This window comes from Littorina saxatilis, linkage group LG12 (assembly GCF_037325665.1).
Source record: "Littorina saxatilis isolate snail1 linkage group LG12, US_GU_Lsax_2.0, whole genome shotgun sequence".
NCBI lineage: Eukaryota > Metazoa > Mollusca > Gastropoda > Littorinimorpha > Littorinidae > Littorina > Littorina saxatilis.
The window spans coordinates 19051938-19078851 of NC_090256.1; the positions used below are offsets into that span (position 1 = coordinate 19051938).

The 26914-nt window shown below is 45.3% G+C and overlaps 1 protein-coding gene across 2 annotated transcripts in view; it reads left to right on the forward strand.

Annotated features, from left to right (window-relative positions):
- Window positions 1-26914, forward strand: part of LOC138981427 (uncharacterized) — a 96449-nt gene that overhangs the window by 15185 nt on the left and 54350 nt on the right. For both annotated transcript variants that reach the window (XM_070354341.1, XM_070354340.1), the window contains 6 exons: window positions 2683-3005; window positions 5787-5870; window positions 7597-7774; window positions 8915-9078; window positions 21880-22011; window positions 22752-22930. In XM_070354341.1, the coding sequence (XP_070210442.1) occupies window positions 2683-3005; window positions 5787-5870; window positions 7597-7774; window positions 8915-9078; window positions 21880-22011; window positions 22752-22930 (1060 nt within the window). The remainder of the gene's footprint in view (window positions 1-2682; window positions 3006-5786; window positions 5871-7596; window positions 7775-8914; window positions 9079-21879; window positions 22012-22751; window positions 22931-26914) is intronic.

The following is a 26914-nucleotide window of genomic DNA, read 5'->3' on the forward strand; positions in this document are numbered from 1 at the left end:
GGTTATCTCGTATGTTTTTGAAGCTGGGGCTTTGAAACTTGGCACACTACCAAACTTTGATGACCCCCAGGTTGGCGAAGGTCACATAAAACCTCATTAAATGTCAAGGTTACAGCGAGGTTAAAGGTCTGGTTTCGGCTGTTAAAGGATCTTTCAAGCGTTCAATCAAGTTAAATGCTAGCCAATTGTGTTTCTTGTTGTTTTGCTGTGGCATGTTAAACACACGAGGCCGTATTAGTTAGGGCGAGAACAGATATTTATTTCCTGTTCAAAAAGAAAGTATTTTTGATCAATGTTTGTGGAATAATGCAGATATTATTTTTAGAAAGAATGTGTTGTGTTTTGATAAATGGATTGAAGCCGGTGTGAATTGTGTACGTGATGTATGGATAGACGAAAAAATTGTGTCATTTCAACATATTTGTGCCATTGTCGGATATAGCGCCACAAGGCTGTTTGAGTACAACGCTTTGCACACGGCCCTCTGCGCGCGAGCACTGCGGGACAACACAGTTAAAGAAGACGCGGGTGACGAGCATCCTGCGACCTGTTTTCAGGGCATGCTAAATAACCCTTCCCCGAAGAAATTTCGTGCGATATTAACGCAATCCAAAGCCAGTGAACCCTGCTCTGTAAAATTTTGGTCCCACAAATATAACATTTACATTGACGAAAATTACTGGGTCCTGGAAAGTGCATGTACAAGCGAAGAAAGATTAAAGTTACTCCAATGGAAAATTTTACATAATATTTATCCCACAAATATTTTATTGCATAAAATGAAGTTAAAAGAAAATAGTTTATGTAGTCTTTGTAATGAAATTGATTATATTGAACACTTCTTTTGGAAATGTAGCAAAATGAAATTGTTTTGGGAAAATGTTAGAAGATGTATATTTGTTAATACGGGAGAAAATATTATATTAACAGAAAAAGATGTATTGTTTGGTTACTCTCCAGAAGTGCAAACCCCCATAAACAAAATTATTAATCATATTTTGCTCATCTCAAAAATGTGTATCAGTAAGTACAGATATGGTAGGCCTATTGATTTAAATGTGATGTTAGGATATGAATTAGCATTGAGATATTTCAGTATTGTGTAAATGTTGAAGGATGAATGAGGATACGTTGTAGACGGATGCTTGAATTTTTTGTGTGATTAAAAGCCCCACAATGATGTGCTTGGCAAATTCAAAAAAAAAAAAAAAGTTAGGGCGATAAGGGTCGAAAACGAGGTCGATACTGCACATTTGAGGGAAAGCATGGCGATTTGTCTGCAGTTTGATCATCCAATTTGCGGAATTATTAGCGTCAGAAACACATTGTACTAGGTGACATGTGATCGCCATATTTGGGCATAACACAAGGTGACCCGTTTCTCTTGACTATAACACACGGTTGTTAAGACATTTTTGTTTAGCAAATGCAATGAAATTGGACACACATATGCACACTCATAATAAAAAGTTGTATGCCAAGTGTTGTGTTCGTCATCCAACCATCTATGACGTCATGAACTTGTAAAAAAATTATAGCTTTCAGCCCAACGCTTAAATGAGCAGAGCGATTCTATGAAGTCATTATCCGAGGAAGAACGTTTACAATTAGACAGGTCTTTCTTAGTTTCAGGGTCAAAAAGTACTATCCCTGTGTCAGATCCCGACAATGGGAAAAATGTTTGCTTAATACAAGGCCCTCTTGACACAATGTTAATGTTGTGTAGCAAACCCTTGAGCAGCCGCACTCGTGCGGCGGAACAGCGATCAATTTTCTAAAGCAAACAACAACAAGAAATTTCATAACTGTCACAGTGAGGATAAAGATAACTTCAAAACCTTTGAAGTCAAACAAGCAAAATTATCACCACTAAATATTCGCACATCCATGCACACACATACCAATTGTCAGCAACCAATCATTTTTTGAAACATTTTTATTTAAACAAAAAGACCGCCTTCTGTTCGGTGAGCACTTTTTGGTACTTAGTCATATATGCGTAAAGCCGCTAGGTATTTGTCAAGACCTCGGCCCCAGAGCAAAAGCAGGCTGATTAGATCTTACAACGGAACGTGCAGCGGGTTGAGTTACCGTCGAGAGTAGAGAATCAACAATCCATCGTTTACTGCTGGTGTTCTGTTTGCCCGTCTGTGAAAAATTATAAACAGAATTAATAGAAAGCATTCGGGAAATATTAAGAATGTTATGATTTTGCATGCACAGCTTTAATTGACGCGTTTGAGCTTCGCCGTAAGACCATGTCTAAATTAGTCTTGCGTATATGCAATCATGCTTGTAACACGCAATCTATGATTATGAAGACAAAACTTTCTTGATTATACATTCCCCAGTCAATTAAAAAAATAGAACCAACAAATCCCAAAGTCACCTGCTCAATGTGCTGAGAAAAGATGCCATGTTACAATACAATACAATACAATACAATACAATACAATAACTTTATTAATCTCTAAAAGAGAAATTGCATTGCTGGGCTTTTGTGTCCGTAATAATAACATACATAAAACATTCAAAAATAAACATTTGTTTATAATGCATTGTGTGCAATTATAAGTCAGACTTTGAATGCTGATTTATGGGGGCGGGGGGGGGGGGGGGGGGGGTTGAGAGGAGATTGAACTTAAATTGTTCTCATTCTCACGTTTTTCACGTGCCTTTCAGCAAGCTGCCATTCAGCGACGTGGTCAGTGTTTCTTTCGCGCTAACAGTCACACAGCCACAGACTCAGTCCAGTCAGCCAGACATCGGGCTTCGCAAAAGGAGAACGACTCAACTTTTCCACATCAAAGCTTCTGACTTGCGATACACATTCCTGCAAAATCTTCAGAGCTACCTGAACTCCGCAAGATTTTCTGCAGCGGAGAAAAGACTGGCGAGCAGAATAGACGAGGATTCTGTCAAAATGTGGCAGGCAGTCACGACAACTACACCGTCAAAGTCCACGACGTCCAGTGTGTCAATAAGACCCCGCCCTTCTTCTTCAAGTAGGACGACCACAAGATCAACTACTACATTGATAGTTTTATTCTTCTTCTTCTTCGTCGCTCGCTAGATAGTTTTATTATAAGAACCTTTTCTAATTCCTATCAACTCGATGTTCTTTAACTATATTTATACATAAATGCATATTGTAAAGCAGTATGCATTGTAAGAGGATCTTTTAGTAGCAGTGTTTAACCCCTTCACTGCCCACCCCGTGTGTAATACGTGGTCATTTTTGGTTTGTCGTACGCCCATAACCGTGTCTCATACGTGGGATTTGTGTCGGCGAAATTTCAAACATTTCTGAAAACTAAATGGGAGGTAACCACTGTCCAAGTACTTGTAGGGGTTCTAAACACAGTTCTTTCCCATAGACCGTTCGGATAAGTTAGTTCCACGTGGGGAAAACTTTTTTATAAGTTTTTTTCCGATCTATAAGATTCAAAATGGCGGCCGAAAGTCGGACATCAACTCGTAGACCTGTTTTCAAATGATACAGTGTTCTGGAAGCTCTACAAGAAGTGATTTATGGATTACCACACAGAAGAATACTGTTATGGGCTGTAATGTGAGTACCTGATGTTTGACACCAGTTTTAGCTGTGTTTGCTGCGGATTTACGTGCTGCAGTGTGTGTGTAAAAGTTTGGAAACTGTAATTTTTGACAAAATGGTCATTATATCGATTTTTACTATAACAATCACAAACAAAGTCCAATGGTCATGTTATCACATAATAGCCAAGGGTGTAAGCAAACCACATGCCAAAGATCTAAGAGATATCTCAATAAATGATTGAGCAGCTAGTGAACAGATTAGTGAACCTACTGAAGAAAGCGAAATTTGCCCTGACGCACAGCAATACCAAAATGTTGTTATACTGTGGCAGTGAAGGGGTTAATGTCGAAGCTGCTTTTCCCAGTTTTACCTAAGAGACCGACTGTATATTGTGTTATTGTATTTGTCAGACTTGATTGTACCAAGTCCCTACACATGTTGTAATGCGCTTAGAGCCAAATATTTTTGGTTTTTTGTAAGGGATAGGCGCAATATAATAATAATAATAATAATAATAATAATAATAGTCCCTCGAATCATTCAAATCTGCACTCAAGACATTCCTTTTTCCAAATAATCCATGCATTCTACACTGCCCACCCCCATCCCACCATGAATAACTGTACATATTTAATGGTTGATAGTGTGTGTGTGTGTTAGTGACTCTAAGTCTCCGTGTGTGTGAATGAGTGTATGTGCGCCTTGAGTCGCCTGTTGGTGAGATATGTGCGCGTTATAAATATTCGTATTATTATTATTATTATTATTATTATTTAAGTTATTGAGACATCCCAGTGCACTAAGGGATTTATAGAGCAAATCGAGAAAATTCATTATTGAACGAAGCGCATAGCGCTGAGTTCAATAATTATTTTCGAGATTTGCTCTATAAATCCCTTAGTGCACTGGGATTGTTTCAATAACGATATTGTCAGTACCGCCATAGAAAAAAGAAGATTCCAAACGCACACTTTGCTACGCGCATTTGAATAGGTATAACTGTGTGGTCAGGTCGTGTACAGTAAGATCTACTTTTGTGTGGGCCGGTGTCTCAAGTGTGTCGTGCTTTCGTCACACGCATTTTTATTTCTGTTGGTAAATTCCAGTGTAGTGTTAAAGCTGAACAGTGATGATCTTTCAGAGAGACCTCATTTGAACTCTGAGAAAGGACTCTGCTCTTCATTATTTGCGATTCGAAACCTTCAGTCGAGCGTCGATGGATTGACTGTGCGGAGTGACTCCCCTTGAATTGACTACCCCACGACACGAAGGACTCGACTGTTCGCACATTTTCAAAATAAATGTGGCATATATCTCGTGTTGTATCTTCACTCATCGGGGAGTCTGATACTAAATATGAACGGTAAGAATGCTCTGAACCCTACACGTATTATATCCCCATCGTTTTTTCGTTCACATTTGCCCAACATGTTAATTTGCTGAGCGGGGTTTATGTCGTCTGCTACTGCTAGTCTAGAACAATCGAACCACTGCAGTCTGCACTGTCACTGAGTCTGCACGAATAAGGCAGCCTGGTAATAAGTCTTATAATTATATGGTAAGAACGTTCTGAACCCTACACGTTTTCGATTACGATTGTTCTTGCCTTGAAATAATAATTCGGAAACCATTCATTTACTGAACTGATGCAGTCGTATTTCAGTGTAGTCTGCTAGAGTCGATCGAATCAGTCTTCCAAATGCTGTGTACGTTATCGGAATAACACTTGTGTTTTCTGTTAGCCGCTGGGAATTGTATACTAACTCATCATTTGGAAATGTGGATGATAAGCTACATGCCACTAACACGGCATATTATGAGAAGAATCTATGCAAGTCGGCGAAAATGAGATGAAACACAGCGGCTTCTAGTTTTAGATCACTGGCACTGGCACAGGCACATGCAATCTGTCAGAAAAAAACCCACTTCTGCTTTAATTGAGAAGCAGGGAATTTATGGTCATTTGGTATTGTGGAGAATATAAGCTACATGTCATTAATTAATTCTGAGGATGAGAGTACAGTCTCGCTTTGGCAAAGGGCGTAAGAATACGCTCTGTGGAAAAGTTAGCGCACTCCAAGAGTGCGCTAACAGATTTAAGCGCATCGCCATTAGCCAATCAACTGGTTCACATCAGTCATGTGACACCAGTACTTACTGACAATTATTATTATTATTATTATTATTATTATTATTATTATTATTATTATTATTATTACATCCACAGCGAAAGTTACGACGCGTGTTCCGTTCACACGAGGTACTACACCCCTGACAACGACAATGGCGCCTCCCGAGCCGCCGTTTGAGTGTATGTTGATGAGAGTCATTGTTGGGATTTTCTTTCTCTGGATGTTTCTCGTTCTGTCTTTGTCTTTCACCCCCCCCCCCCACCCTTTCCCTACCTCACTCACACATTTTGACATATATATACACAATTCTAGCTATTTCCAAATGTCCCCTTGGACAGACCATAAACGCTTGACAGGGCGTAAATCAACACGCATTCGAGACTTTAGACAAAACTTCAGAATGTATTTACCTGTTCACATAGGGGAAACTGGTTTACAGCTCATACACATTGGGACAGGCCAAAAGGGCCCGTACATTGTAGGTGGCCTGTCTTAATATTTTTGCAAAGATACTAGACAAGTAGACATTGGAATTTTTCCTCTTCATGGGAGGTGTCCTCTTAAACAGAAGGTGTCCTTTTTGTTATATTTAGTCAAGTTTTGACTAAATATTTTAACATCGAGGGCGAATCGAAACGAGGGTCGTGGTGTATGTGCGTGTGTGTGTGTGTGTGTGTAGAGCGATTCAGACTAAACTACTGGACCGATCTTTATGAAATTTGACATGAGAGTTCCTGGGTATGAAATCCCCATACGTTTTTTTCATTTTTTTGATAAATGTCTTTGATGACGTCATATCCGGCTTTTCGTGAAAGTTGAGGCGGCACTGTCACGCCCTCATTTTTCAACCAAATTGGTTGAAATTTTGGTCAAGTAATCTTCGACAAAGCCCGGACTTCGGTATTGCATTTCAGCTTGGTGGCTTAAAAATTAATTAATGACTTTGGTCATTAAAAATCTGAAAATTGTAAAAAAAAATAAAAATTTATAAAACGATCCAAATTTACGTTTATCTTATTCTCCATCATTTGCTGATTCCAAAAACATATAAATATGTTATATTCGGATTAAAAACAAGCTCTGAAAATTAAATATATAAAAATTATTATCAAAATTAAATTGTCCAAATCAATTTAAAAACACTTTCATCTTTATCCTTGTCGGTTCCTGATTCCAAAAACATATAGATATGATATGTTTGGATTAAAAACACGCTCAGAAAGTTAAAACAAAGAGAGGTACAGAAAAGCGTGCTATCCTTCTTAGCGCAACTACTACCCCGCTCTTCTTGTCAATTTCACTGCCTATGCCGTGAGCGGTGGACTACGAGTATACGGTCTTGCTGCGTTGCATTGCGTTCAGTTTCATTCTGTGAGTTCGACAGCTACTTGACTAAATATTGTATTTTCGCCTTACGCGACTTGTTTAAGATGTCTTCTCATCGAAAGGACTTCACAACGTAGGTACCACTTCTTCTTCGTCTGCGTTCGTGGGCTGAAACACGTACACTCGTGTTTTTGTCCCGCCATTTAGGCAGCCATACGCCGCTTTCGGAGGAAGCATGCTGGGTATTTTCGTGTTTCTATAACCCACCGAACTCTGACATGGATTACAGGATCTTTTCCGTGCGCCCTTGGTCTTGTGCTTGCGTGTGCACACGAAAGGGGATAAGCCACTAGCAGGTCTGCACATAAGTTGACCTGGGAGATCGGAAAAATCTCCACACTTAACCCACCAGGCGGCCGCGGCCGAGATTCGAACTCACGACTTTCCGATTAAGAGGCCGACGTCTTACCACCCCGCCACAGCGCCCGTCTGTAGGTACTACTTTGAGTAAAAACACGTACACAACAGTGCAGCTCATTGGTACACCAACATAATACTTTCTTTTTTTGTTGTTTATAGCGTACCAGTGCGGGGAAGTTCGGACCCTCCCGAGCGGCCTCCGCATCGTGGGGGGAACGGAGGCCGAAAAAGGGATATATCCCTGGATTGTGATGCTTACAAAAGATGGCAAGTTCTTTTGCGGAGGAAGCATTCTGGATCCTCTGCATGTCATCACTGCTGCCCATTGCCTTAAAGAGTGAGTGAACATCATTCCTGTATATCTCTTGTCAAGATATTGTGTTTTCTTTTAAAATTTTAAAATTTTTACAGGACATGAATATGTTTCACAAGTTTAGAAGTAGTAGGTGTGAAAAGTTATAAAAAACGCTGGCGCTGGACCCGAGTACTCTTCAGACTGGCTCGCTCCCCCAGTATGAAAGTTTTTGTCTTGTGCACGTGGATTAAAAAAATTTTTTTTTTTTATTTATTTTACACAATTAAAAAAATTATTAGAGTAACATAAAACATTAAAACGTTCATAATAAACAATAGTAAACAAGAATTTATTAAAAAAAAAATTTTTTTTTTAAATAGACCGCCCATGCCGGGAATCGAACCCGGATCACTTTGGCCATAGTCGGAAACGCTTTCCACCAAGCCAACAAATCTGACATTCGCCAGTGAACTCAAATGCCTATGGTCCTCGCGCAGTGGTACACGCACGCAAAGCACGCACGCACGCAAAGCCTGGTGTCGCTGGCTGGCTGGGCGGTTTATCAGCCGAACGGCTGTTCTATCCCACCGCGAATCGCGCCCACCGTTAAGAGTCGTTTTTGTGGATTATTTGGCATTTAGGTCCCAGGTAACATTATGAAGTTTTAATACGATCAATCGGACCTATTATCAAGTTAGTGTATCAACTTTTGAACGAACTGCGCCCAGTAGTTTCCCAGCAATAAGCTGTTAAGTCGAGACAGACAGACACACACACACACAATTAAAGTCTGCTGGACCCTAGTACTGCGTACTCGGGGATAAAGGCTTTTTAGAACCATCTTCATTTCACTGTGACCTAAATGTAAATAGTTTCAAGCACGGAGACCATCACAGAGTAAAGTTTGCTGGAGAATCGCATTAACCATGTTTTTGTTTTTTGTGCTTTTTAAAAAAATTCTCGATGTATCATGGGAATAAACGTTCATGCAGTCACAATGTGCAAAATCCTGTGTCAGTCACACAAAGAGAGTAAAATGCAATACCCTGAAGTACCCAAATTGTCCCTTTCCCAGAGAACCTAAATGCTATTGGACTGGCGTGGTGAACACAGACAAAGAGAGTAAAATGCAATGCCCGGAAGTACGCTACCCCCCAAAAAAAATTGTTTTTGTTTTCCCAGTGAACCTAAGTCCTATTTGACTGGCATGGTAAACACGGAAAGGAACAGCCTTCAAGTGATAGCAGGGAAGGACCGAAGCAGCCTTGACTCCAGACCGGCCCACGAACAGCGAGTGTCTGTGTCCTCGGGGTACATGCACTCTGGTTTCACTTTTTCGCCTATCCGTAAGTATGTGGTAAAGGCACATAACAGCTGAGGGCTCGTATGAATTTTAAAGACAAACGACACCGATGTGTGAAGGAAATCACGAATAACACTGTAACAGGGAAAGTTTGACAGTGATATCCTCCACGCTTTTAGAGCGCTAACCAGAGATATAGCGTGACATAGCAAAGTGTGTGGCACGCACTGTGAGTTCAGCTCATGCACTGACCGAGAATAGTTGATGTTGTAAATCGCAACTAGGGTATTGTTACACTTTACCTCTGTCCTTGGACATTGAGGGGTTGTCCAAGTAATCGGCCGGGAGGGAGGAAGCCAGGATAGATGCGACAGGAAAGCACCTAACAGGTAAATGGAATAAGCATTCGAATATCGCTAGAGTGTTTATCGCATAAGTTGAATCGACTAACACTGTAAACTGTAAACATAGCGATATTCGAATGCTTATTTCATCACGTCGGGGTCACCATTGTGAATGAATGCAAATGCGCTAGTACGCTATCATACAGGAACAAACACAACTCCAAAATTAATGTAGGTTCCTTCCACTGTATTATACAGGTATGACAAACATACACACAAATACACACAATCATGAACATAAATGTTAGGTATTCAAAAATTGGGTACTCACAGATTTGGATGCAAAAACAAAGCGAGATTACAATGCCGTGCACAATTTTACTAACAAAACCCTCTACCCTTCACTTATGTAGAGAAATACACAAACAGTCCGTGAACTCACAGGCACACGATATCTACTTTACTGGTATCGACTCACGGCTCGTGTGTAGTCAGAAAAACAGTTACAGTTCATATTCCGGCAGACTCAAATCACCGTCTGCTCTGCCTACAAAACACTCATTAAATTACATATTCTTACTCCGAATCACATAATAGCATTGACGTTGTCAGAGATGCTTAGGTCTGAAAAATCGCTATCCCGTCTATAGTTTAAGGGAAGCAACCCATACAAAAAAGTAGCAAGCTTGCCACACAGGGTTACCTCCCGTAGTGTGCACTACATCACAGCTACTGTACCCCACACGTGGTATCCTCATTCGACTCCTTTCAGCTCAGAGAGATAGGTCGATTTTTCGCTTTGCTCCTTGGCCGTTTTTGATTGTCAGCCTGACACCCACCGGCCTCAACTCAACTCAACTCAACTCAACTCAAATTTTATTGGCTTCAATTTTCATAGAAGAATTTGTCTTGCGCTTGGGAGAAAGTAAGAGTATAACATATAAAAACAGCATTCATATCACGTTTCATGTATCACACACAGTAATCACTAGTATGAGCCTACAATTATCACATTTGTACCTGTATCATACATGCAAATAAATAGTATCACATTTCCACGTATCACACACAATATATACATTACATAACATACAGCAAGCTTCCATCTCCCGCCCCCCCCCCCACCCCACACATACATATCCTCGCACGTGCGTCGACTCCATACAAATGACATCATCAGTCCATTAACTAAAATGCACAATGACTAGTAGTGGGTACATGATACTTAATACGTGCTCAACTAGACCTGCTAACTAAAATAATAACAGAAACAAAAACAAGGACTGGGCACAACATTTACACGTGTGTGACCTACTTACATCAAGTGCCTGTGATCTATAAATAACAATGATTGCGTTTAAAGTAAAACATGAATAATGCCGATGTTTGCTAACAATGAATACATAACAACTAAGATAAGAATGTATGTGCTTTCATAATATGATTATTTTATAAAACACAGTGGGGAAATTTGGAAAATAATTTTTATACGAAACTGCGCACATCGAGTCGAGCTCTGTAGCGTGTGTGTTCGGAGGCAGGAGACACACATGGCTGTGGATATTAATTGTTCGGTGGATTAAAAAGGATACCCCGACTTCGGCAGGGCAGAAGGAGGTACAAGACGGTGTGCTGTATTGCTGTGTGTGAGTGTGCTGTGCAGACCTTCTGTGTTATGTGCATGTTCTATTCTAGTCTGTCCGTAGGCTTCCTCTGAGGGCCTATTGTGTACAAGGGGAGGTCACTTCCGCCTTATAAACAAACACATGTGGAGACCCACAGAAATACCATAGCATCGTAATGAAAGAGGGCAAAAATACTGAGCAAAACGTTCAAAGTCCGAGCACGAACCCAAACATATCAGTGTAAACAACACGTGCTAGAGGAAAAATGGCGTCCTCTCCTAGCTGGTTTCCAGTTGGTGAGATTGTTCCTTGTTATATTTTGACATTGTTTTTGATTCTGCTGGAAATTTTTTACGTCCTCTGGACTCAGAAGTTTCTTCAGTGGTTTCTTGTTGTGGCCTCCATTTTGGTCGCCATTTTTCCTCTAGCACGTGTTGTTTACACTGATATGTTTGGGTCCGTGCTCGGACTTTGAACGTTTTGCTCAGTGCTTGTTGTTTAGCTGCCGTTGGTGGCTCTTACGTTAGTGCTAGGTGTTTAGTTTCTGCTGAATTTTACGTCCTTTGGACTTAGTTGTGTTCAGTAGTTACTTTTCTCACGTTGTTGACATGGCGGACAACGAGAAGAAGCGGGGGGGGGGGAGGCCGAGAGTAAGGGCAAGGGCCCTGCCAAGCCCAAATCCTCGGCTTCTACGTCTTCTGCTAAGAACCCTGTTATCGTCGTGTCTGATCATAAGACTAATTATGTCTTTTCTGTAGCTGTGTCAATTTCGGCTCCGGAGGAGACGCCTTCGGGCTCTCAGGCGTCCGTTTCTGCCTCTAGGGCTTCTGTGTTTACGCCTGTGCCGGCACCAGAGTCTAGTGCTCTGGTGTCCTCTCTGATTTCTTCCTTACTTCCAGAGATCCGTACCCTCGTCCGTGAAGAAATGGTGCGGACCGACCCTGTTGCCAGCGCTAGCCCCCTCCCGGGGGTAGGTGACCCGCGGTCGTTGGCTTCTTTGATTCCGGCGTCGGCTGATTCCGGAAGTTTTTCCCCCGGGTCTTCGCCGCTCACTTCCGTTTCTGGACCATCGTTCCTGTCTTCCGGCGTCCGTGATGCCTCTGGACTCCACTCGCTGGGACATACCTCTCTCCTTGGCCGGCACTCGGTGGCTTCCACTTGCGGGGGTGCACCTGAGCATGTCCCTTCGGGGATGCGGCCTGTACAAGGTACGTGTTCGCAGCAGCCGTTTTCGGCAGCTGCACTTCCGGTTCCCGGAAGTAGTGCCTCGTTGGAAAGCGGACAGACCATGGTCCCATCCGGCTGGAGCTGCGCTATACGTAAGCAGTCGTCCGCGACAGCTTCTCTTCCGGTTCCGGCCGGAAGTGTTAGTTCATCGGTGTGCGGGCAGCCCATGGCCCCTTCCGGTTTGAGCTTTGCCCTTCCACAGCAGCCGGTTCCGGCAGCTTCGCTTCCGTCCTTGACGGGAAGTGTAGGTCAAGCAGGTAGTGCACAGGATACTGTCACTTCCGGTTCCGGCCTAGGGCCTACCTTCGGGTTTACGGGCTTCAGCCCGCAGTCGGCTCACCACCAGCTATGGTATAGCTCTGCTGCTGCTGCCTCACTTCCGGCTCCTCCCGGATTTTCCGGTTCGGTTCCCGCTGATTCCGTTTGGTCGCCGGTGAACTTCGGACACGGCTTGCCCTCTGGGCATACAGGCTTCGTGCCTCTGTTGGGGCAGCAGCATCCACACACTTCGGTGGTGGCTGCTAGCTCCTTTCGACCACTGTCTTCGGTTTTTGATGCATCTCAGCTTCCTCAAAGTCAGGACATGAGTGCCATCTCTTGCCAACAGGAAGGACTTCAGGCTTCCGGCCTCCCCTCTCAGCGTCATTTGTTGGGATCTTTTGACTTTGAGCCATCCCCTTCGGTCGTCACTTCGGACTCCAGGTCCGTTGACGATGAGCAGACGCTCGCGGGTGCTCCGGCCAGCTTCAGGGCTGCGCTCGAAGCTGGCGCGGAAGTCACTTCGCGCTATTTTCCGGAAGGAGCTTCGTCTTCGGCCACGGCTGACTTCCGGTTGGCAAAAGAGGAAAACAGCTACTTCCGGTTTGAAGAATCACCTTCAGTAGCTTTTCAACTTTCTCGTCTTTTCGCCAAGCCCGCTCCTTCCGACAGCGGGTTGCCTCCGGCGCCAGTTCCGTTGCTGGTTCCTCATGGTTCAGCTCCGGACCTGGCACTGGAATACCTTGCCGCTCCTGCGCAGGCTTCCTCCTTCGTGCCCTTAGCGGCTCAGAGGAAGTTGCCTTGGCCAAGGTCGTCTCGGAACCTTCTGTCTTCCTTTGCCCTTCCGCGTGATCCGTTGCCGGTCACGCCGGATCTTCTTCCGCTTCTGACGAAGCCGTTGAGAAAGGATTCTGTTCTGCCGCTCTCTGAGCAGACTCTCCTTTACTGCGAGGAAGTGGGCCGACAGCTATTGGAACTCAGTTCCATTTCCGAGACTCTTCTTAGGGCGCTCTCTCACGCTCTGACCGATTCCTTGGCGCCCTTTACTCTTAGTAAAGAGCAGGATGCGGAGGACGTGTCCACACTCCTCTCCACACTAGCAAGGGTGAACGAGGAACAGATGAGGCTGTCCTCTCTGCACTATTTCCATGCGGTCTCGTGCAGAAGGGACTTGTTCCTCGCCCACTCCCAGTTTTCTGAGGAGTTGACGAGGAACACCCTCCGGTCGTCACCTCTGGTGGACGTTGCTCTCTTCGGCCACCTGGCCTCTGATGCCAGGAAGCAGGAGATTGACACCAACAGAGAACAGCAGTTCTCTTCTTTTGCTCTTCAAGCTCTGAAGCAGCAAAAGCAGGCCGCACCTAGTCGGGTTAAGCCTCAGCAGGCTAAGACCTCCGCTCAGGCGCACCCTGCTTCCCGGAAAAGATGTCGTGCCCCTTACCGCGGTTCGGGCAAGAAATCTTCGTCGGGCAGGGGTAGGGGTGCTTCTAGTGGAAAGCCCCACCCCCAATGAAGCGTTCCCGGGTTCACCCCACCCCCGCCCTCCACCTTGGTGATGGCGGGGAGCCTTTCACGGGCACTTTCGCATTGGCTGACGTCCACACACAGCCAATGGATAGTGGGTGTTGTGAGCTCGGGATTCCGCTTATTCTGGCAGGAGGACAAAGCCCCTCTTACCAGGCGTCCTCCTGCCTTCAAGCCCCCCTTCTTGCAAGAGGCAAGGGCCGTCCTCCAGTCGGAGGTTGCCTCTCTGGTGGAGAAGGGCGTGGTGGAAGCGGTCTCGGACCACAGCTCCCCGGGGTTTTACGGGCGGCTTTTCGCCGTCCCCAAGGCCTCGGGAGCTTGGCGCCCTATCTTGGACCTATCGTTTCTCAATACTTTCCTGAGAACGATTCGGTTCAAGATGGAGACGCCTGCCTCGGTTCAAGACGCTCTCCGCCCAGGAGATTGGGTGACCTCCATAGACTTGACGGATGCGTACTTCCACATTCTGGTGCATCCCGCCGACCGGAAATGGCTCCGTTTCTGGTGGGCCGATCAGGTCTACCAGTTCCGCGCACTTCCCTTTGGGCTGTCCCTCGCCCCGTGGATTTTTACCATGGTGGTGAGGCAGTTCTGCGCACTGGTGAGGTCACAGGGTGTTCGTCTGCGAGCATACCTCGACGACTGGCTCATCATGGGCCAGAGCGAGGCACTCTGCTCACAGCACACTCAGATGGTTCTCCAAGTGGCCCACTCGCTGGGTTTCTCGGTCAACCATGCGAAGTCAGAGCTCGTACCGTCCCAGTCATTCACTTCCCTGGGGATGACGTTCAACACGGTCTCCTGGACTGTCCAGCCCTCTCAGAAGCGGGTGGACAAGCTCCAGGCTCTCATAAGCTCTACTTCGCTTCTCCTGCGGGCTTCTCTCCGGACTCTGGCCTCCATCCTGGGGCAGATGGAGTCCATGGCCCTTCTGGTTCCACTGGGGAGAGTCCACAAGCGCCCTCTTCACCACGCGCTGAAGCCGTTTGTGGACTCTCCTTTTGTGGATTGGAACGCTCTGGTTCCCCTAGGGGATTGGTTCCAGACTGCAACCCTCCCGTGGCTAGACTCGGGATGGGTGTGCAGGGCACGGCGGTTCCCCCTTTCACAGATAGCATGATTAAGTTTGCTGCTGGCACCTGCCCACGCAGCCCCTGCCCTGCTTATCTGTTATCACATTCCTGGCCCCGCTGGGGCTTCAGCCTTCTTTGTTCCACTGGCTGGCAGCAAAAAATGAGTCAATTTCCCACGGTTTAATTGCCTTCCTGCCACTGCCTCACAGCAGAACCAGATTTTTTATCTAGTTTATATCTTGAAGAGCCCTGTCTGGAGCACTTTCCATGTGGTTTCGTCTTAAAGACTTTTTGTCTTGTATTAGTTTCTGATCATCAGAGTACATGTACGCTGTGTGTTTCATTTGTGTGGCATTGTGTTGTGACAGGCAAATTTTTCACCCACTGTTCAGCAGAAAAGAAAGGATTGAATCATAGTATTATTACAAGTGACATCACACTCAGTTATTTTGTGCAGCAGTGTGACCTAATATTTCCAGTTTTCTTCTTTGTCTTCATGTGACAGTGTATGTTTGGTATGCAGTGTGTTTCATAATGGAGCATACTGAAACTGAACATCTAATTTGTGTTAATGCATTGTGTAGACTGTGTGGGGAACGCTCTGCAAGAACAAAAAAAAGATCGACATTGTAATGTGAAACTGTGTGTGGACTATGCGGACAAACTGAAAAACTTTTTTAACTGGATGTATGTACATGTGTACTGTTTATAAACATCTACTGTAGTTATAAAAACCTGCCGTGTGCTGGGAGCTTGGATAGCTCAGTCGGTAGAGCGCGTGGGCTCGTGATCGAAAGGTCGCGGGTTCGAATCCAGCATTGGGCAGTGGGTGTCCATATCATTTATCCCGTTGCCGACCCTGGTTTGCTGGTGTCAGTATAATGTGAACAGCCTTCTTTAAATCTACCCCAAGATACGTGGAAGTAAAACTAGCTATAACAACAACAACAACTGCCGTGTGCTGACATTTTGGAATATTGTTTTCCTACTTGGATACCTGAAAGCGGGCTCAAGAAAAGATATCTCACACACACAAGGTAAAAGTCTTTAAGGTGTCAGCATGAACATCTGTTAACATTAACCTTGCAGATTTGTTTTTAATTTGTTCTGTCTTCAAAAGTTGACCGTGGCGCGATCTGTAGCCACTCAAATACATGTCATTAATTACATTGTGCCGTGTGTACTGTTCTCTGTCTGTCTTCTCTCAGCAGGCTACAGCAGTGGCACACCTACAGCATAGTGGTCATATTTAGTATCGTTTGAAAGTTTATGGTCTTGACTACAAGGCTATGTGTAAATAACACACATGCTGACATCATAATTCAAGAGAACTAACAAGATAGAAGTGTTTTCAAAACACACAGCTTACTCGCAAGGCAGAGATAGCAGTGCGTAGCTGCCGAGAGGTTGAGCTAGGCCGCACTCTGGCCTGCTAGTAGAAGGGAGCTTTTCTCTTAGCCTTCTACTGCTGAGATGGCTTGTGTGGGTGATGCTATCGCGCGGTTGTACAGTCACTACTGTGTAGCCAGCGCTGAACCGGGGGATGGGTGATTAATTACCGCTGGCGGCCTGGCACTGAGGAAGGGGTGATAAAGGGGTCAGATTCCGGCTGTGCCTGTGAACTAAACCTAATAGCAGAAACTGCCGTGAGGGGGGTTCCCATTGTTTCCCCCCCTCCCGACACGAACCTCTTTACAGATGCGTCCCTGCAGGGTTGGGGGGCTCACACGGACCGGCTCACGGCCTCCGGACTGTGGTCTGCGGAACAGAGCACATGGCATATCAACTCTCTGGAGTTGGAGGCCGTGTTTCTGGCTCTGGTCGCGTTCCTCCCCTCCCTTCTGGCCAAGCGCGTGCGTCTGTTTACTGACAATACGACAGTGGCTGCTTACGTGAACAAGGAGGGAGGTTCGCGGTCCTCCACTCTCTCGCGCAGGACTTGCGAGATCTTGACTTGGTGTGCCCAGCACCAAATCTCCCTCTCAGCACGGTACCTGCCGGGAAGCCTCAACACACTTGCGGATGCGCTCAGTCGCTCCGACAAGGTGTTGCAGTCGGAATGGACCATCACGCACGGGGCTTTACTCCGTCTTTGGGCCATTGCTCCGAAGCCTCTGGTGGATCTCTTCGCCACCAGATTCTCCAAGCGCCTTCCGGTGTTTGTCTCTCCCTTCCCCGACCCGGAGGCTTGGGAGACCAACGCTCTGGAACTGTCCTGGACAGGTCTAGAGGCTTACGCCTTTCCGCCTGTTCAGCTTCTCAGTCAAGTCATCAGGAAGGCGGAATTGGAGAGGCCGTCTCTGCTTCTGGTCGCCCCTCTGTGGCCGTCTCAGCCCTGGTTTCCAGACCTTCTGAGACTCGCACGCGGCCCTCCAATTCCTCTTTCTCTGGTAAGAGGCGAGCTCGTTCAGCCTCGAACCGGAGTTCCTCACGAGGACCCGCAGTCTCTGAATCTTCACGTGTGGAGACTGTGCGGTCCGCTCTGAAGCGTTCTGGGGCTTCAGACCGCACTTTGGAACTGGTGCAGCGCTCTCATAGAGCCTTTACCTCTTCAGTGTATTCTTCGCACTGGCTGTCCTGGGTCTCTTGGTGTCAGTCTCATGGGCTGGATCCGGTGGCCTCCCGCACTATGCACGTTGCCAATCACCTATCGGATTTGCCTTCCCAAGGAGCCTCCTCCTCCTCTTTGAAGGTCCGTAGATTGGCGATCTCCTCAACGCTCAAACAGATCGGTCATACCATCAACGTTAGTGGAGTTGTTGCTGGAGTTATTAAGGGCGCGTCCCTTGAGGATGCCAAGCGCTCTTCTTTGCCCAAGTGGGACCTTTTCCTGGTCCTAGAGTTTTTACGCTTGGCGGACTTTGAGCCTTTGGGAGACTCCAGTCTCTCTAATCTTACACGTAAGGCTCTGTTTCTGTTACTCCTGGCCTCTGCACGCAGAGGCAGCGAGATCCACGCTCTTTCCGGCAGTCCTCAGGACATAGCCCGGGAGCGGGACGGTTCCTTGTCCTTGCGTTTTCAAAAGGGTTTTCTGGCCAAGAACCAGACACCAGGCCAACCTTCTCCGTGTGTCCTGGTGAAGCCTCTCTCCCATATTTTGGCACGGGACGACCCTGGTATGGTTAACTGTCCGGTTAGGGCCCTTGAGGCCTATCTGGCTCGCATTCAACCTATCCGTTCGAGCTCGCAGAAGCTCTTGTTCATTTCTCTGAACACGTCTCTAGATAAGGACATTACGAGGACTACCTTGGCCAGGTGGGTGTCGGCTCTCATCAAGAAAGCCTATATTTGGAGCCTGTCAAGAAGGGGGGGGGGGGGGGCTCAGCTTGTCTTCCCCCTCGAATCTGCCCGAGCTCACGAATCCAGGGCCTGGGCTTCCTCCTTGGCCGTTCTCGGAGGTTAGACGACGTTTTGCGCACAGCCTACTGGCGCTCAGACGACGTTTTCATCAGTTTCTACCTGAGAGACATCGCTGCTGTTTGCCGTGATGGATCACGGTCCCTACCTGCCTTGGTGGCAGCGGGTCAATGCCTCTCCAGAATTTAAGAGTGAGTTTGAACTTTTTTGATCTTACCCACCACCTTGTTGGAATTATCTGCTATTATGTGATTCGGAGTAAGAATATGTAATTTAATCGAACATTTTTAATTAAATTTTCATTTGATTAATATACTTACCCGAATCACATAGGTAATTCCCTCCAACCTTCCCCGCTTTTAGTTTCTATGTATTCTAGAAGTCGAATGAGGATACCACGTGTGGGGTACAGTAGCTGTGACGTAATGCACACTACGGGAGGTAACCCTGTGTGGCAATCTTGCTACTTTTTTGCATGGGTTGCTTCCCTTATACTATAGACGGGATAGCGATATTTCAGACCTAAGCATCTCTGACTACGTCAATGCTATTATGTGATTCGGGTAAGTATATTAATCAAATGAAAATTTAATTAAAAATGTTCGATTATATCTTATGTACTTAAGATCTTATAGACATAATTATTTTAACTCTGTTCATACACAGAATTACACAGCGTCTATGGCCGCGTTCACTAGGAAATCTATCTGAACACTAATTCCTTCCACTGGCGACCTCGGTCTACTCAGTTCCTTTCGTCCTGTGACCTCTATGGTCCAACTATACGGACAACCATAACCTTGCAATAACTTCGCGAAATCCCGTCGAATTTCAGCTATGCTGGTCTAGAGTTATGATACTTCGGCGGCTTCTCAGATCCTTCACACTTGTCATCTGGACACTATCTCTCTCTCAGACCGGTTATACGACGCACTGCACAACATAAATAGCGGACATCTTGTCTTAGATATCTGTCTGCTATGTTTACAGTTTACAGTGTTAGTCGATTCAACTTATGCGAAAAACACTCTAGCGATATTCGAATGCTTATTCCTTTTACCTGTTAAGTGCTTTCCTGTCGCATCTATCCGGGCTTCCTCCCTCCCGGCCGATTACTTGGACAACGGGGATATAGCTCAGTTGGTAGCGCGCTGGATTTGTATTCAGTTGGCCGCTGTCAGCGCGAGTTCGATCCCAGGTTCGGCGGAAATTTATTTCACAGAGTCAACTTTGTGTGCAGACTCTCTTCGGTGTCCGAACCACCCCCCGTGTATACTACATTGGGTGTGCACGTTAAAGATCCCACGATTGACAAAAGGGTCTTTCCTGGCAAAATTGCTTAGGCACAGTTAATAATTGTCTACCATACCCGTGTGACTTGGAATAAGGCCGTGAAAGGTAAATATGCGCCGACATGGCTGCAATCTACTGGCCGTATAAAATTTCATCTCACACGGCATCACTGCAGAGCGCCTAGAACTGTACCCACGGAATATGCGCGATATAAGCGTCATTGATTGATTGATTGACAACTCCTCAATGTTTCATTTTAGGTTTTTGGCGAAGAACCGTTCAGACCTGTTTACCCTTACGATTTTGGCGTAATTTATTACGATTTTCTGCAAAAAATACGCCATTCCGCTATCCGTGTCAAGACTACGATTTTCATAAATAAAAAAGGACTGACCAGAGATCATGTCTGTCGGACGAGACGCTGGAGAGCCTTATTCTAGTGGTGAAGTCTCGCCCTCACTCATTCGGCAAGCGCAAGTACAGTAGAGAAGCGCTTGACACACTGAAAAAGGCCTACTACGAGCAAAAGAAAAAGAATCAGTGATGCATGTGCTTTTGATGGGATCTTCTTTGAAATTATGATGACTACAAAAACTGACTGATGTGTTTTGTTTGTAAATGATGGATATATGTGCATGATTGCGTTTCGCAGACACAGTTGTCATGTGCCGCGGCGTTGTAATTGGCGACGAATGCTGGATGATTACTATTTTTGTGCCAGGATTACTATTTTTGGGGCTGAGCATTACTCCAAAACACTTATGGGGGTAAACAGGTCTGACCGTTTGCCAAATCAAAAATAATCATCGAATATCCGGTTATTAACCAAAGAGCGCATCGCACTACTATCTCCTCGGACGTACCACCGTTCATTCCCACAGGATCTAAGTGGTATGCCGGTGACAGACACGTTTGGTCGCACAAAATACCGTTTAAAAACATGCAGCGGACAGGCAGCTAAATATAAAAGGTACAGATAGTTAGAACATTCATTTATCATGGCATTTGCAATTGGCAATTATTTTTTGCATAATTTTTTTTCTGAAGTTAGTGGAGCACGAGTCGAAGCTGAGTGACATACCTTGTAGTCTTTCTGTGAAAGTAGTGGTCCAGTGAACGATACCTTCCGCCTGTGGTCAAACCACAGAAAATATGCGATTTTCGCTAACTTTTCTTCCCCTAATTTGACATCAAATTTGTCAAACAACACCAGTAATGCAACAAAAGTTGAAAAACACATCAAAAGACTCACATTTTGCTCTGCATGAAGTGACAACTCAGACAAGATGGCGGAGAGCAGTCCTTATTTCAAACTGCGGAGGGAGCGGTTATTATTTTACAGGCAAAGGCGGTTGATAGCGATGTCGTGTTCATGAGTTCATTTACCAGAAATGGGAGATTTGCGCATGGATAACCCCTCGTTGAAGCTAAATATATCGAAACGGTTGTGTTAAGGCAAAAACAAACTGCTGCAGGTGAAAATGTTGTCATTTTTGCATAAAAAAACCACATCATAATTTAAAAAGGGAAAAAAACGACGTTTGGTCATTTTTTTAGGTAGAACTATGATGTGATTATGAGCGCTCTTCACGTACACGAAACATTTGCAAATTAGAATGAATAACATAGACAAAGAACCAGCTCATGGTGTAGGCCCTATGTTTGCTGTGAGATGAGACTGAAGGTTTATTTTATTATGTTATTATGAACTAACCTCGCATGATTTGACTTTCTGTTCAACCCCTCGTAAACATGACAGTAGACAGGCAGGAACACAAAATGGTTCATACCCAGCAGAACCTGCGAGTACCGTAGTAGCAGAAGCAAAGATAGCAGTAGTGTTTGTTGTTATTGTTGATATTGTTGTTTTGTTGTTGTTGTTGTAATACTTTGAGACAGCGGAAAATAAAAAACACAAACATTTGATTTTTAGTTTGTTGTTGTTGTTGTTGTTGTTTTTGTTTTTCCTGTTGTTGTTTCACACGAAAGTTGTTTTCAGTTTGTCATCCATCGGTCTGACTGTCACACCGTAATAATTATGTTCTGTCCGTGTGCCTCTCTGTCAGCTTCTCTGTCAGGCAGACAAGAGTGTCTGTATCTAAGCCTGCCTTAATTATGCCTTCAAACATATGCCCACTTGCAGACAACGACATCGCTGTGCTTCGTCTGTCCAAGCCGCTGGTGTTCAACAGTCGTGTGTCGCCCATCTGTCTCCCCAACGTTACTGACGTCATGCCAGGGAGATGTGTCGTAGCGGGATGGGGCTACACAAACGGTAAATACTTTTGTTTTTTGTGTGTGGTCGTCGTTTTTATGGTGAAACAGTGGAACTCTTCTCTTGAGACATGAACATGTTAAACTTACCCTCTTTTGAGATCTTCCTTTTTAAGATCTGTTGTTCATAACCTCTGTTAATCTACCTCCATTTGAAGACTCCATCTAATCCTTTTGAAGACCTGCTACTCTCATATTTTTGTAGGTCTTAAAATGGGTCTTAATCATAGGTAATTAATTAAGTGATAATAATAATAATAATAAATAAGAAGCTTATATCGCGCGTATCCCGTGGGTACAGTTCTAAGCGCTTGTCGAAGAGTTGTCAACACAGGACTAACACAAAAATAACATCTACAGACGGATATAAACCCTATCACACACTAGCAGACCCTAATAAACATACAACAAACAACAGTTTAACAACAATGTACACATCAATAGCGGTGTTGGTGATGATGCTGATGCTGATGATGCTGATGATGATGATCATGCTGATGCTTACAAGATATTATCATGTGTAAGTGTTTTTGTTAGGAACACCACAATTTTCCTATAGATTGCTGTTTATTCTAACAAAGCTCATTACATGTTGCACCAATTTGTTGTTGAATAAAACACTGTATTATATTAAACAGGTTCATGGGTTATTTTGTGAGCATTCTAGACTTGAACACTCGAGGACATTGATTATTGATGGCCGCAAAAGCAGATCATGGTTCGTTTCATATTTGATTGCAGAATATCTTCAAACTTTACCCAGCTCGATGAGAACTGTGAGCTTGTGGACCTATAACAGAACGGAATGCCAGAGAACATTCCCAACGTTCACATATTTAGGCTATTCCATGAGCTACTATCTCAAGGAAGGCGTCTTTTGTGCCGCCAACAGCACCTTTGGTGGACAGGATTCTTGTCAGGTAGAGAGAGAGAGAGAGAGAGAGAGAGAGAGAGAGAGAGAGAGAGAGAGAGAGAGAGAGAGAGAGAGAGAGAGAGAGAGAGAGAGAATTGAATTGAATTGAATTGAACTTTATTTTACAAGGATTAAGATTTAAGGCTACGCCTTTTCTTACAATCTGTCCTTGGGACGCATAGACACACAATTATATAATTTAAAAAAAAATAAAAAAATTAAAAAGTTAAAAAAGTTAACCAACAAAAGGAGGTCGGAAAACTTGAGCACGTGATAATAAAAATGACGATGATGATGATGATGACGATGATGATGGTGATGATGACGATGATGAAGATGAGGCATGAAGCATACATATGTGATTATTCATAAAATCAAATGCATACTATGCAGGTAATTATAAATACAAGCTGGTAGCAATCGAACATGTAGCAATAGTACAACAAAAATATGTTCAGAACATACAATGCACAGCATATCTTTGACGTAATACTAACTCAGCAATTTATCTCTTTCTCTCTCTCTTTCTCTTTCTCTCTCTTTCTCTTTCTCAGAGAGAGAGAGTGTCACGTTTCAATATATCACACAAGGTGATTATAAAACGGTTAGTTACTTCTAACTAACTAACCACACCACGATCCACTCTCGCAGTCATACAATTAAATAGAAACAACAAAAGTATAAGTTTCAGACGCCTGTTAATGTAATAACTCGCCACCTCCCTCGAGACTTCACTCCAAAATATGTTCTTTTACGTTCAAAACGTAAAATCCGTGGTCTCTGACAAAAATGCCAGTTAGAATATAGAAAATTATAGTAACACGCTGATCCCGTGTATAGCTAGGAAAATATAGCTGATCTGCCTAAAGTGCTGGTTAATGCAGGTGTCACACACCCCACGTTGTCACCACTCGAATATAATCATAAATATAAAAGATGACAACGGTGGTAAACAGGGTGCAAAGACATGGTGCACTTAGCTTTGTTTTGCCACTGGGTGGACGGCCTGTAATTAGTTCATAGTCTCCACAACTGCTCCGTAGAATGTAGTGCCGGCTGGCGTTGTTACGAAGCAGGGAAAAGTGGAGACATCAGGCGCCTCACCCAGTCGCTGGTTAACCGGTTAGCTGGTTACAGATGATCCCGGTTACAGCGTCTGCAGTTAACAGTGTTCCGCAGATAGGCAGCAGAACAGCCAGCAACAGTAGATAGAAATGAAGAAACAAAAAGCACCGGTGCACTAAACATGCCAAGCTACCCCTCAACCTCCACCTTTAAACATGTCATCTATACATATCTCATCGAGCACGTGGGCCTGCACAAACGAACTTTTACAACAACAAATCAGCCATTTCCTTCCTTCTCTCCATATCTGAAAAAAACATATACAGATTAATATTCTAGCGTCACAAAGAGCAAATTATGCGCTAACCTGGAAAGAACAACAGAGAGTATTTCATTCCACAAACACAGACTCGTCAACAGCGTTAAATAATGATTTATTACCTCAAAAGCCTATGAATGTAGCACTCTCATGGAAACGAAAACCGCTTCCTCCTTTGAATGGCACCTGTTCGTCAACAGCGATACCCCATTCACCCTCTTGCCGAATACTATATGCGGTGAAGAACCATCCCCGCACGGCGAAGAGAAATTGACGACCCGTCACGTCAGACCGCATGTGAAAAGAGAGAAGGTGGTCTCAACTGAAGTTTCCTGGAGCCCCTCCTGTACTTGCAGAGCGGCGCGTTGAAATCAATGCAGAAATCAAAACGATGAAATCCATCAAAGCTCGCAGGAAATATTAGACACACCGTCCTCCCCAGCGCAGAGTGTTCGAGTGTCAAGTTAAATGTCTCAGACAGACAACCTTGATAAAATCACGTGACTCACCTTGTCACTACCCCAGTTCAGTTATCGACAATTCTGCCTCGACAGCAGAAATCAACCCCGTGAAATCCGTGCAATACAAAATTCCCGTGCTCGGCTTATGCATGGTTAGCAAAAATCTGCCGTAGCCCAGACTCACGCACAGGCGCTTTCTGTCGCAATTCGACAAAGGCACCCGAAAAAGTGACTCTTTCTCGGACCATGTCACTAAATCGTGACCATGTCACTAAATCGTGACAGAGAGAGAGAGAGAGACAGAGAGAGAGAGAGAGAGAGAGAGAGAAAGAGAGAGAAAAAGAGCGAGAAAGAGAGCGAGAAAGAGAGCGAGAAAGAGAAAGAGAGAGAAAGAGAGAGAATAGAGGCAGAGAGACGGAGAGAGAGAAAGAGAGAGAATAGAGGCAGAGAGACGGAGAGAGAGAGGCCTTGGCAGGAAGTGTAGGTCAAGCAGGTAGTGCACAGGATACTGTCACTTCCGGTTCCGGCCTAGGGCCTACCTTCGGGTTCCGGGCTTCAGCTCGCAGGCGGCTCAGCACCAGCTATGGCATAGCGCTGCTGTTGCTGCTGCACTTCCGGCTCCTCCCGGGTTTTCCGGTTCGGTTCCCGCTGCTTCCGTTTGGTCGCGGGTGAATTTCGGACACGGCTTGCCCTATGGGCATACAGGCTTCGTGCCTCCGTTGGGACAGCAGCATCCACACACTTCGGTGGTGGCTGCTAGCTCCTCTCGACCACTTTCTTTGGTTTTTGATTCCTCTCAACTTCCTCTCAGTCAGGGAATGAGTACCATAGATTGCCAACAGGAAGGACTTCAGGCTTCCGGCCTCCTCTCTCAGCGTCATTTGTTGGGTTCTTTTGGCTTCGAGCCATCCCCTTCGGTTGTCGCTTCGGACTCCAGGTCCGTTGATGATGAGCAGACGCTCGCGGGGGCTCCGGCCAGCTTCAGGGCTGCGCTTGAACTTTGAAGCTGCCGCGGAAGTCACTTCGCGCTATTTTCCGGAGGAGCTTCGTCTTCGGCCACGCCTTCGGCGTCCGGCCCGTCGGCTATGGCTGACTTCCGGTTGGCAAAGGAGGAAGACAGCTACTTCCGGTTTGAAGAATCACCTTCAGTAGCTTTGCAACTTTCTAGTTTTTTCGCCAAGCCCGCTCCTTCCGGCAGCGGGTTGCCTCCGGCGGTAGGTCCGTTGCTGGTTCCTCATGGTTCAGCTCCGGACCTGGCACTGGAATACCTTGCCGCTCCTGCGCAGGCTTCCTCCTTCGTGCCCTTAGCGGCTCAGAGGAAGTTGCCTTGGCCCAAGTCGTCACGGAACCTTCTGTCGTCTTTTGCTCTCCCGCGTGCTCCTTTGCCGGTCACCCCGGAACTTCTTCCGCTTCTAACGAAGCCGTTGAGGAAGGATTCTGGTCTGCCGCTCTCTGAGCAGACTCTCCTATCCTCCGAGGAAGTGGGCCGACAGCTGCTGGAACTCAGTTCCTTTTCCGAGACTCTCCTTAGGGCGCGTTCTCGCGCTCTGACGGATTCCTTGGCGCCCTTTACTCTTAGTAAAGAGCAGGATGCGGAGATCTTCTCCCGCTTTTGATGAAGCCTTTTGAGAATGATTCGAGTCCTCTGCTCTCTGAGCCGACTCTCTTCCCCTCTGAGGAATTGGGCCGACAGCTTTTGGAACTTGTTTTCATTTCGGAGACACTCCTTAGAGCACGTTCTCGCGCTCTTACGGAGCCCTTGGCGCCCTTTACACTCAGTTAAGAGCAGGACGCAGGGGATGTTTTCTCCGTCCTTGCAATGGTGAATTTAGAACAGAGGAGGTTGTCCGCTCTGCACTACGTCCAGGCGGTCACGTGCAGACGGGACTTGTTCCTCGCTCATTCCCAGTTTTCTGAGGAATCGACGAGAAACACCCTGCGTTCATCACCCTTGAGGAAGGAGATACAGACTAATAGAGAACTAGGTTCTCTTCATTTGCTCTTCAAGCCTTGAAGCAGCAAAGCAGGCTATACCTAAGCAGACTCAGTCCAAGCAGCCTAAGTCCTCAGTTCAGGTTTAACCGGAGAGATTGTTTCTTTCACAGCCGTCATAGGTACGCTGGGTTTTTGGAACAACAGCTGGCCT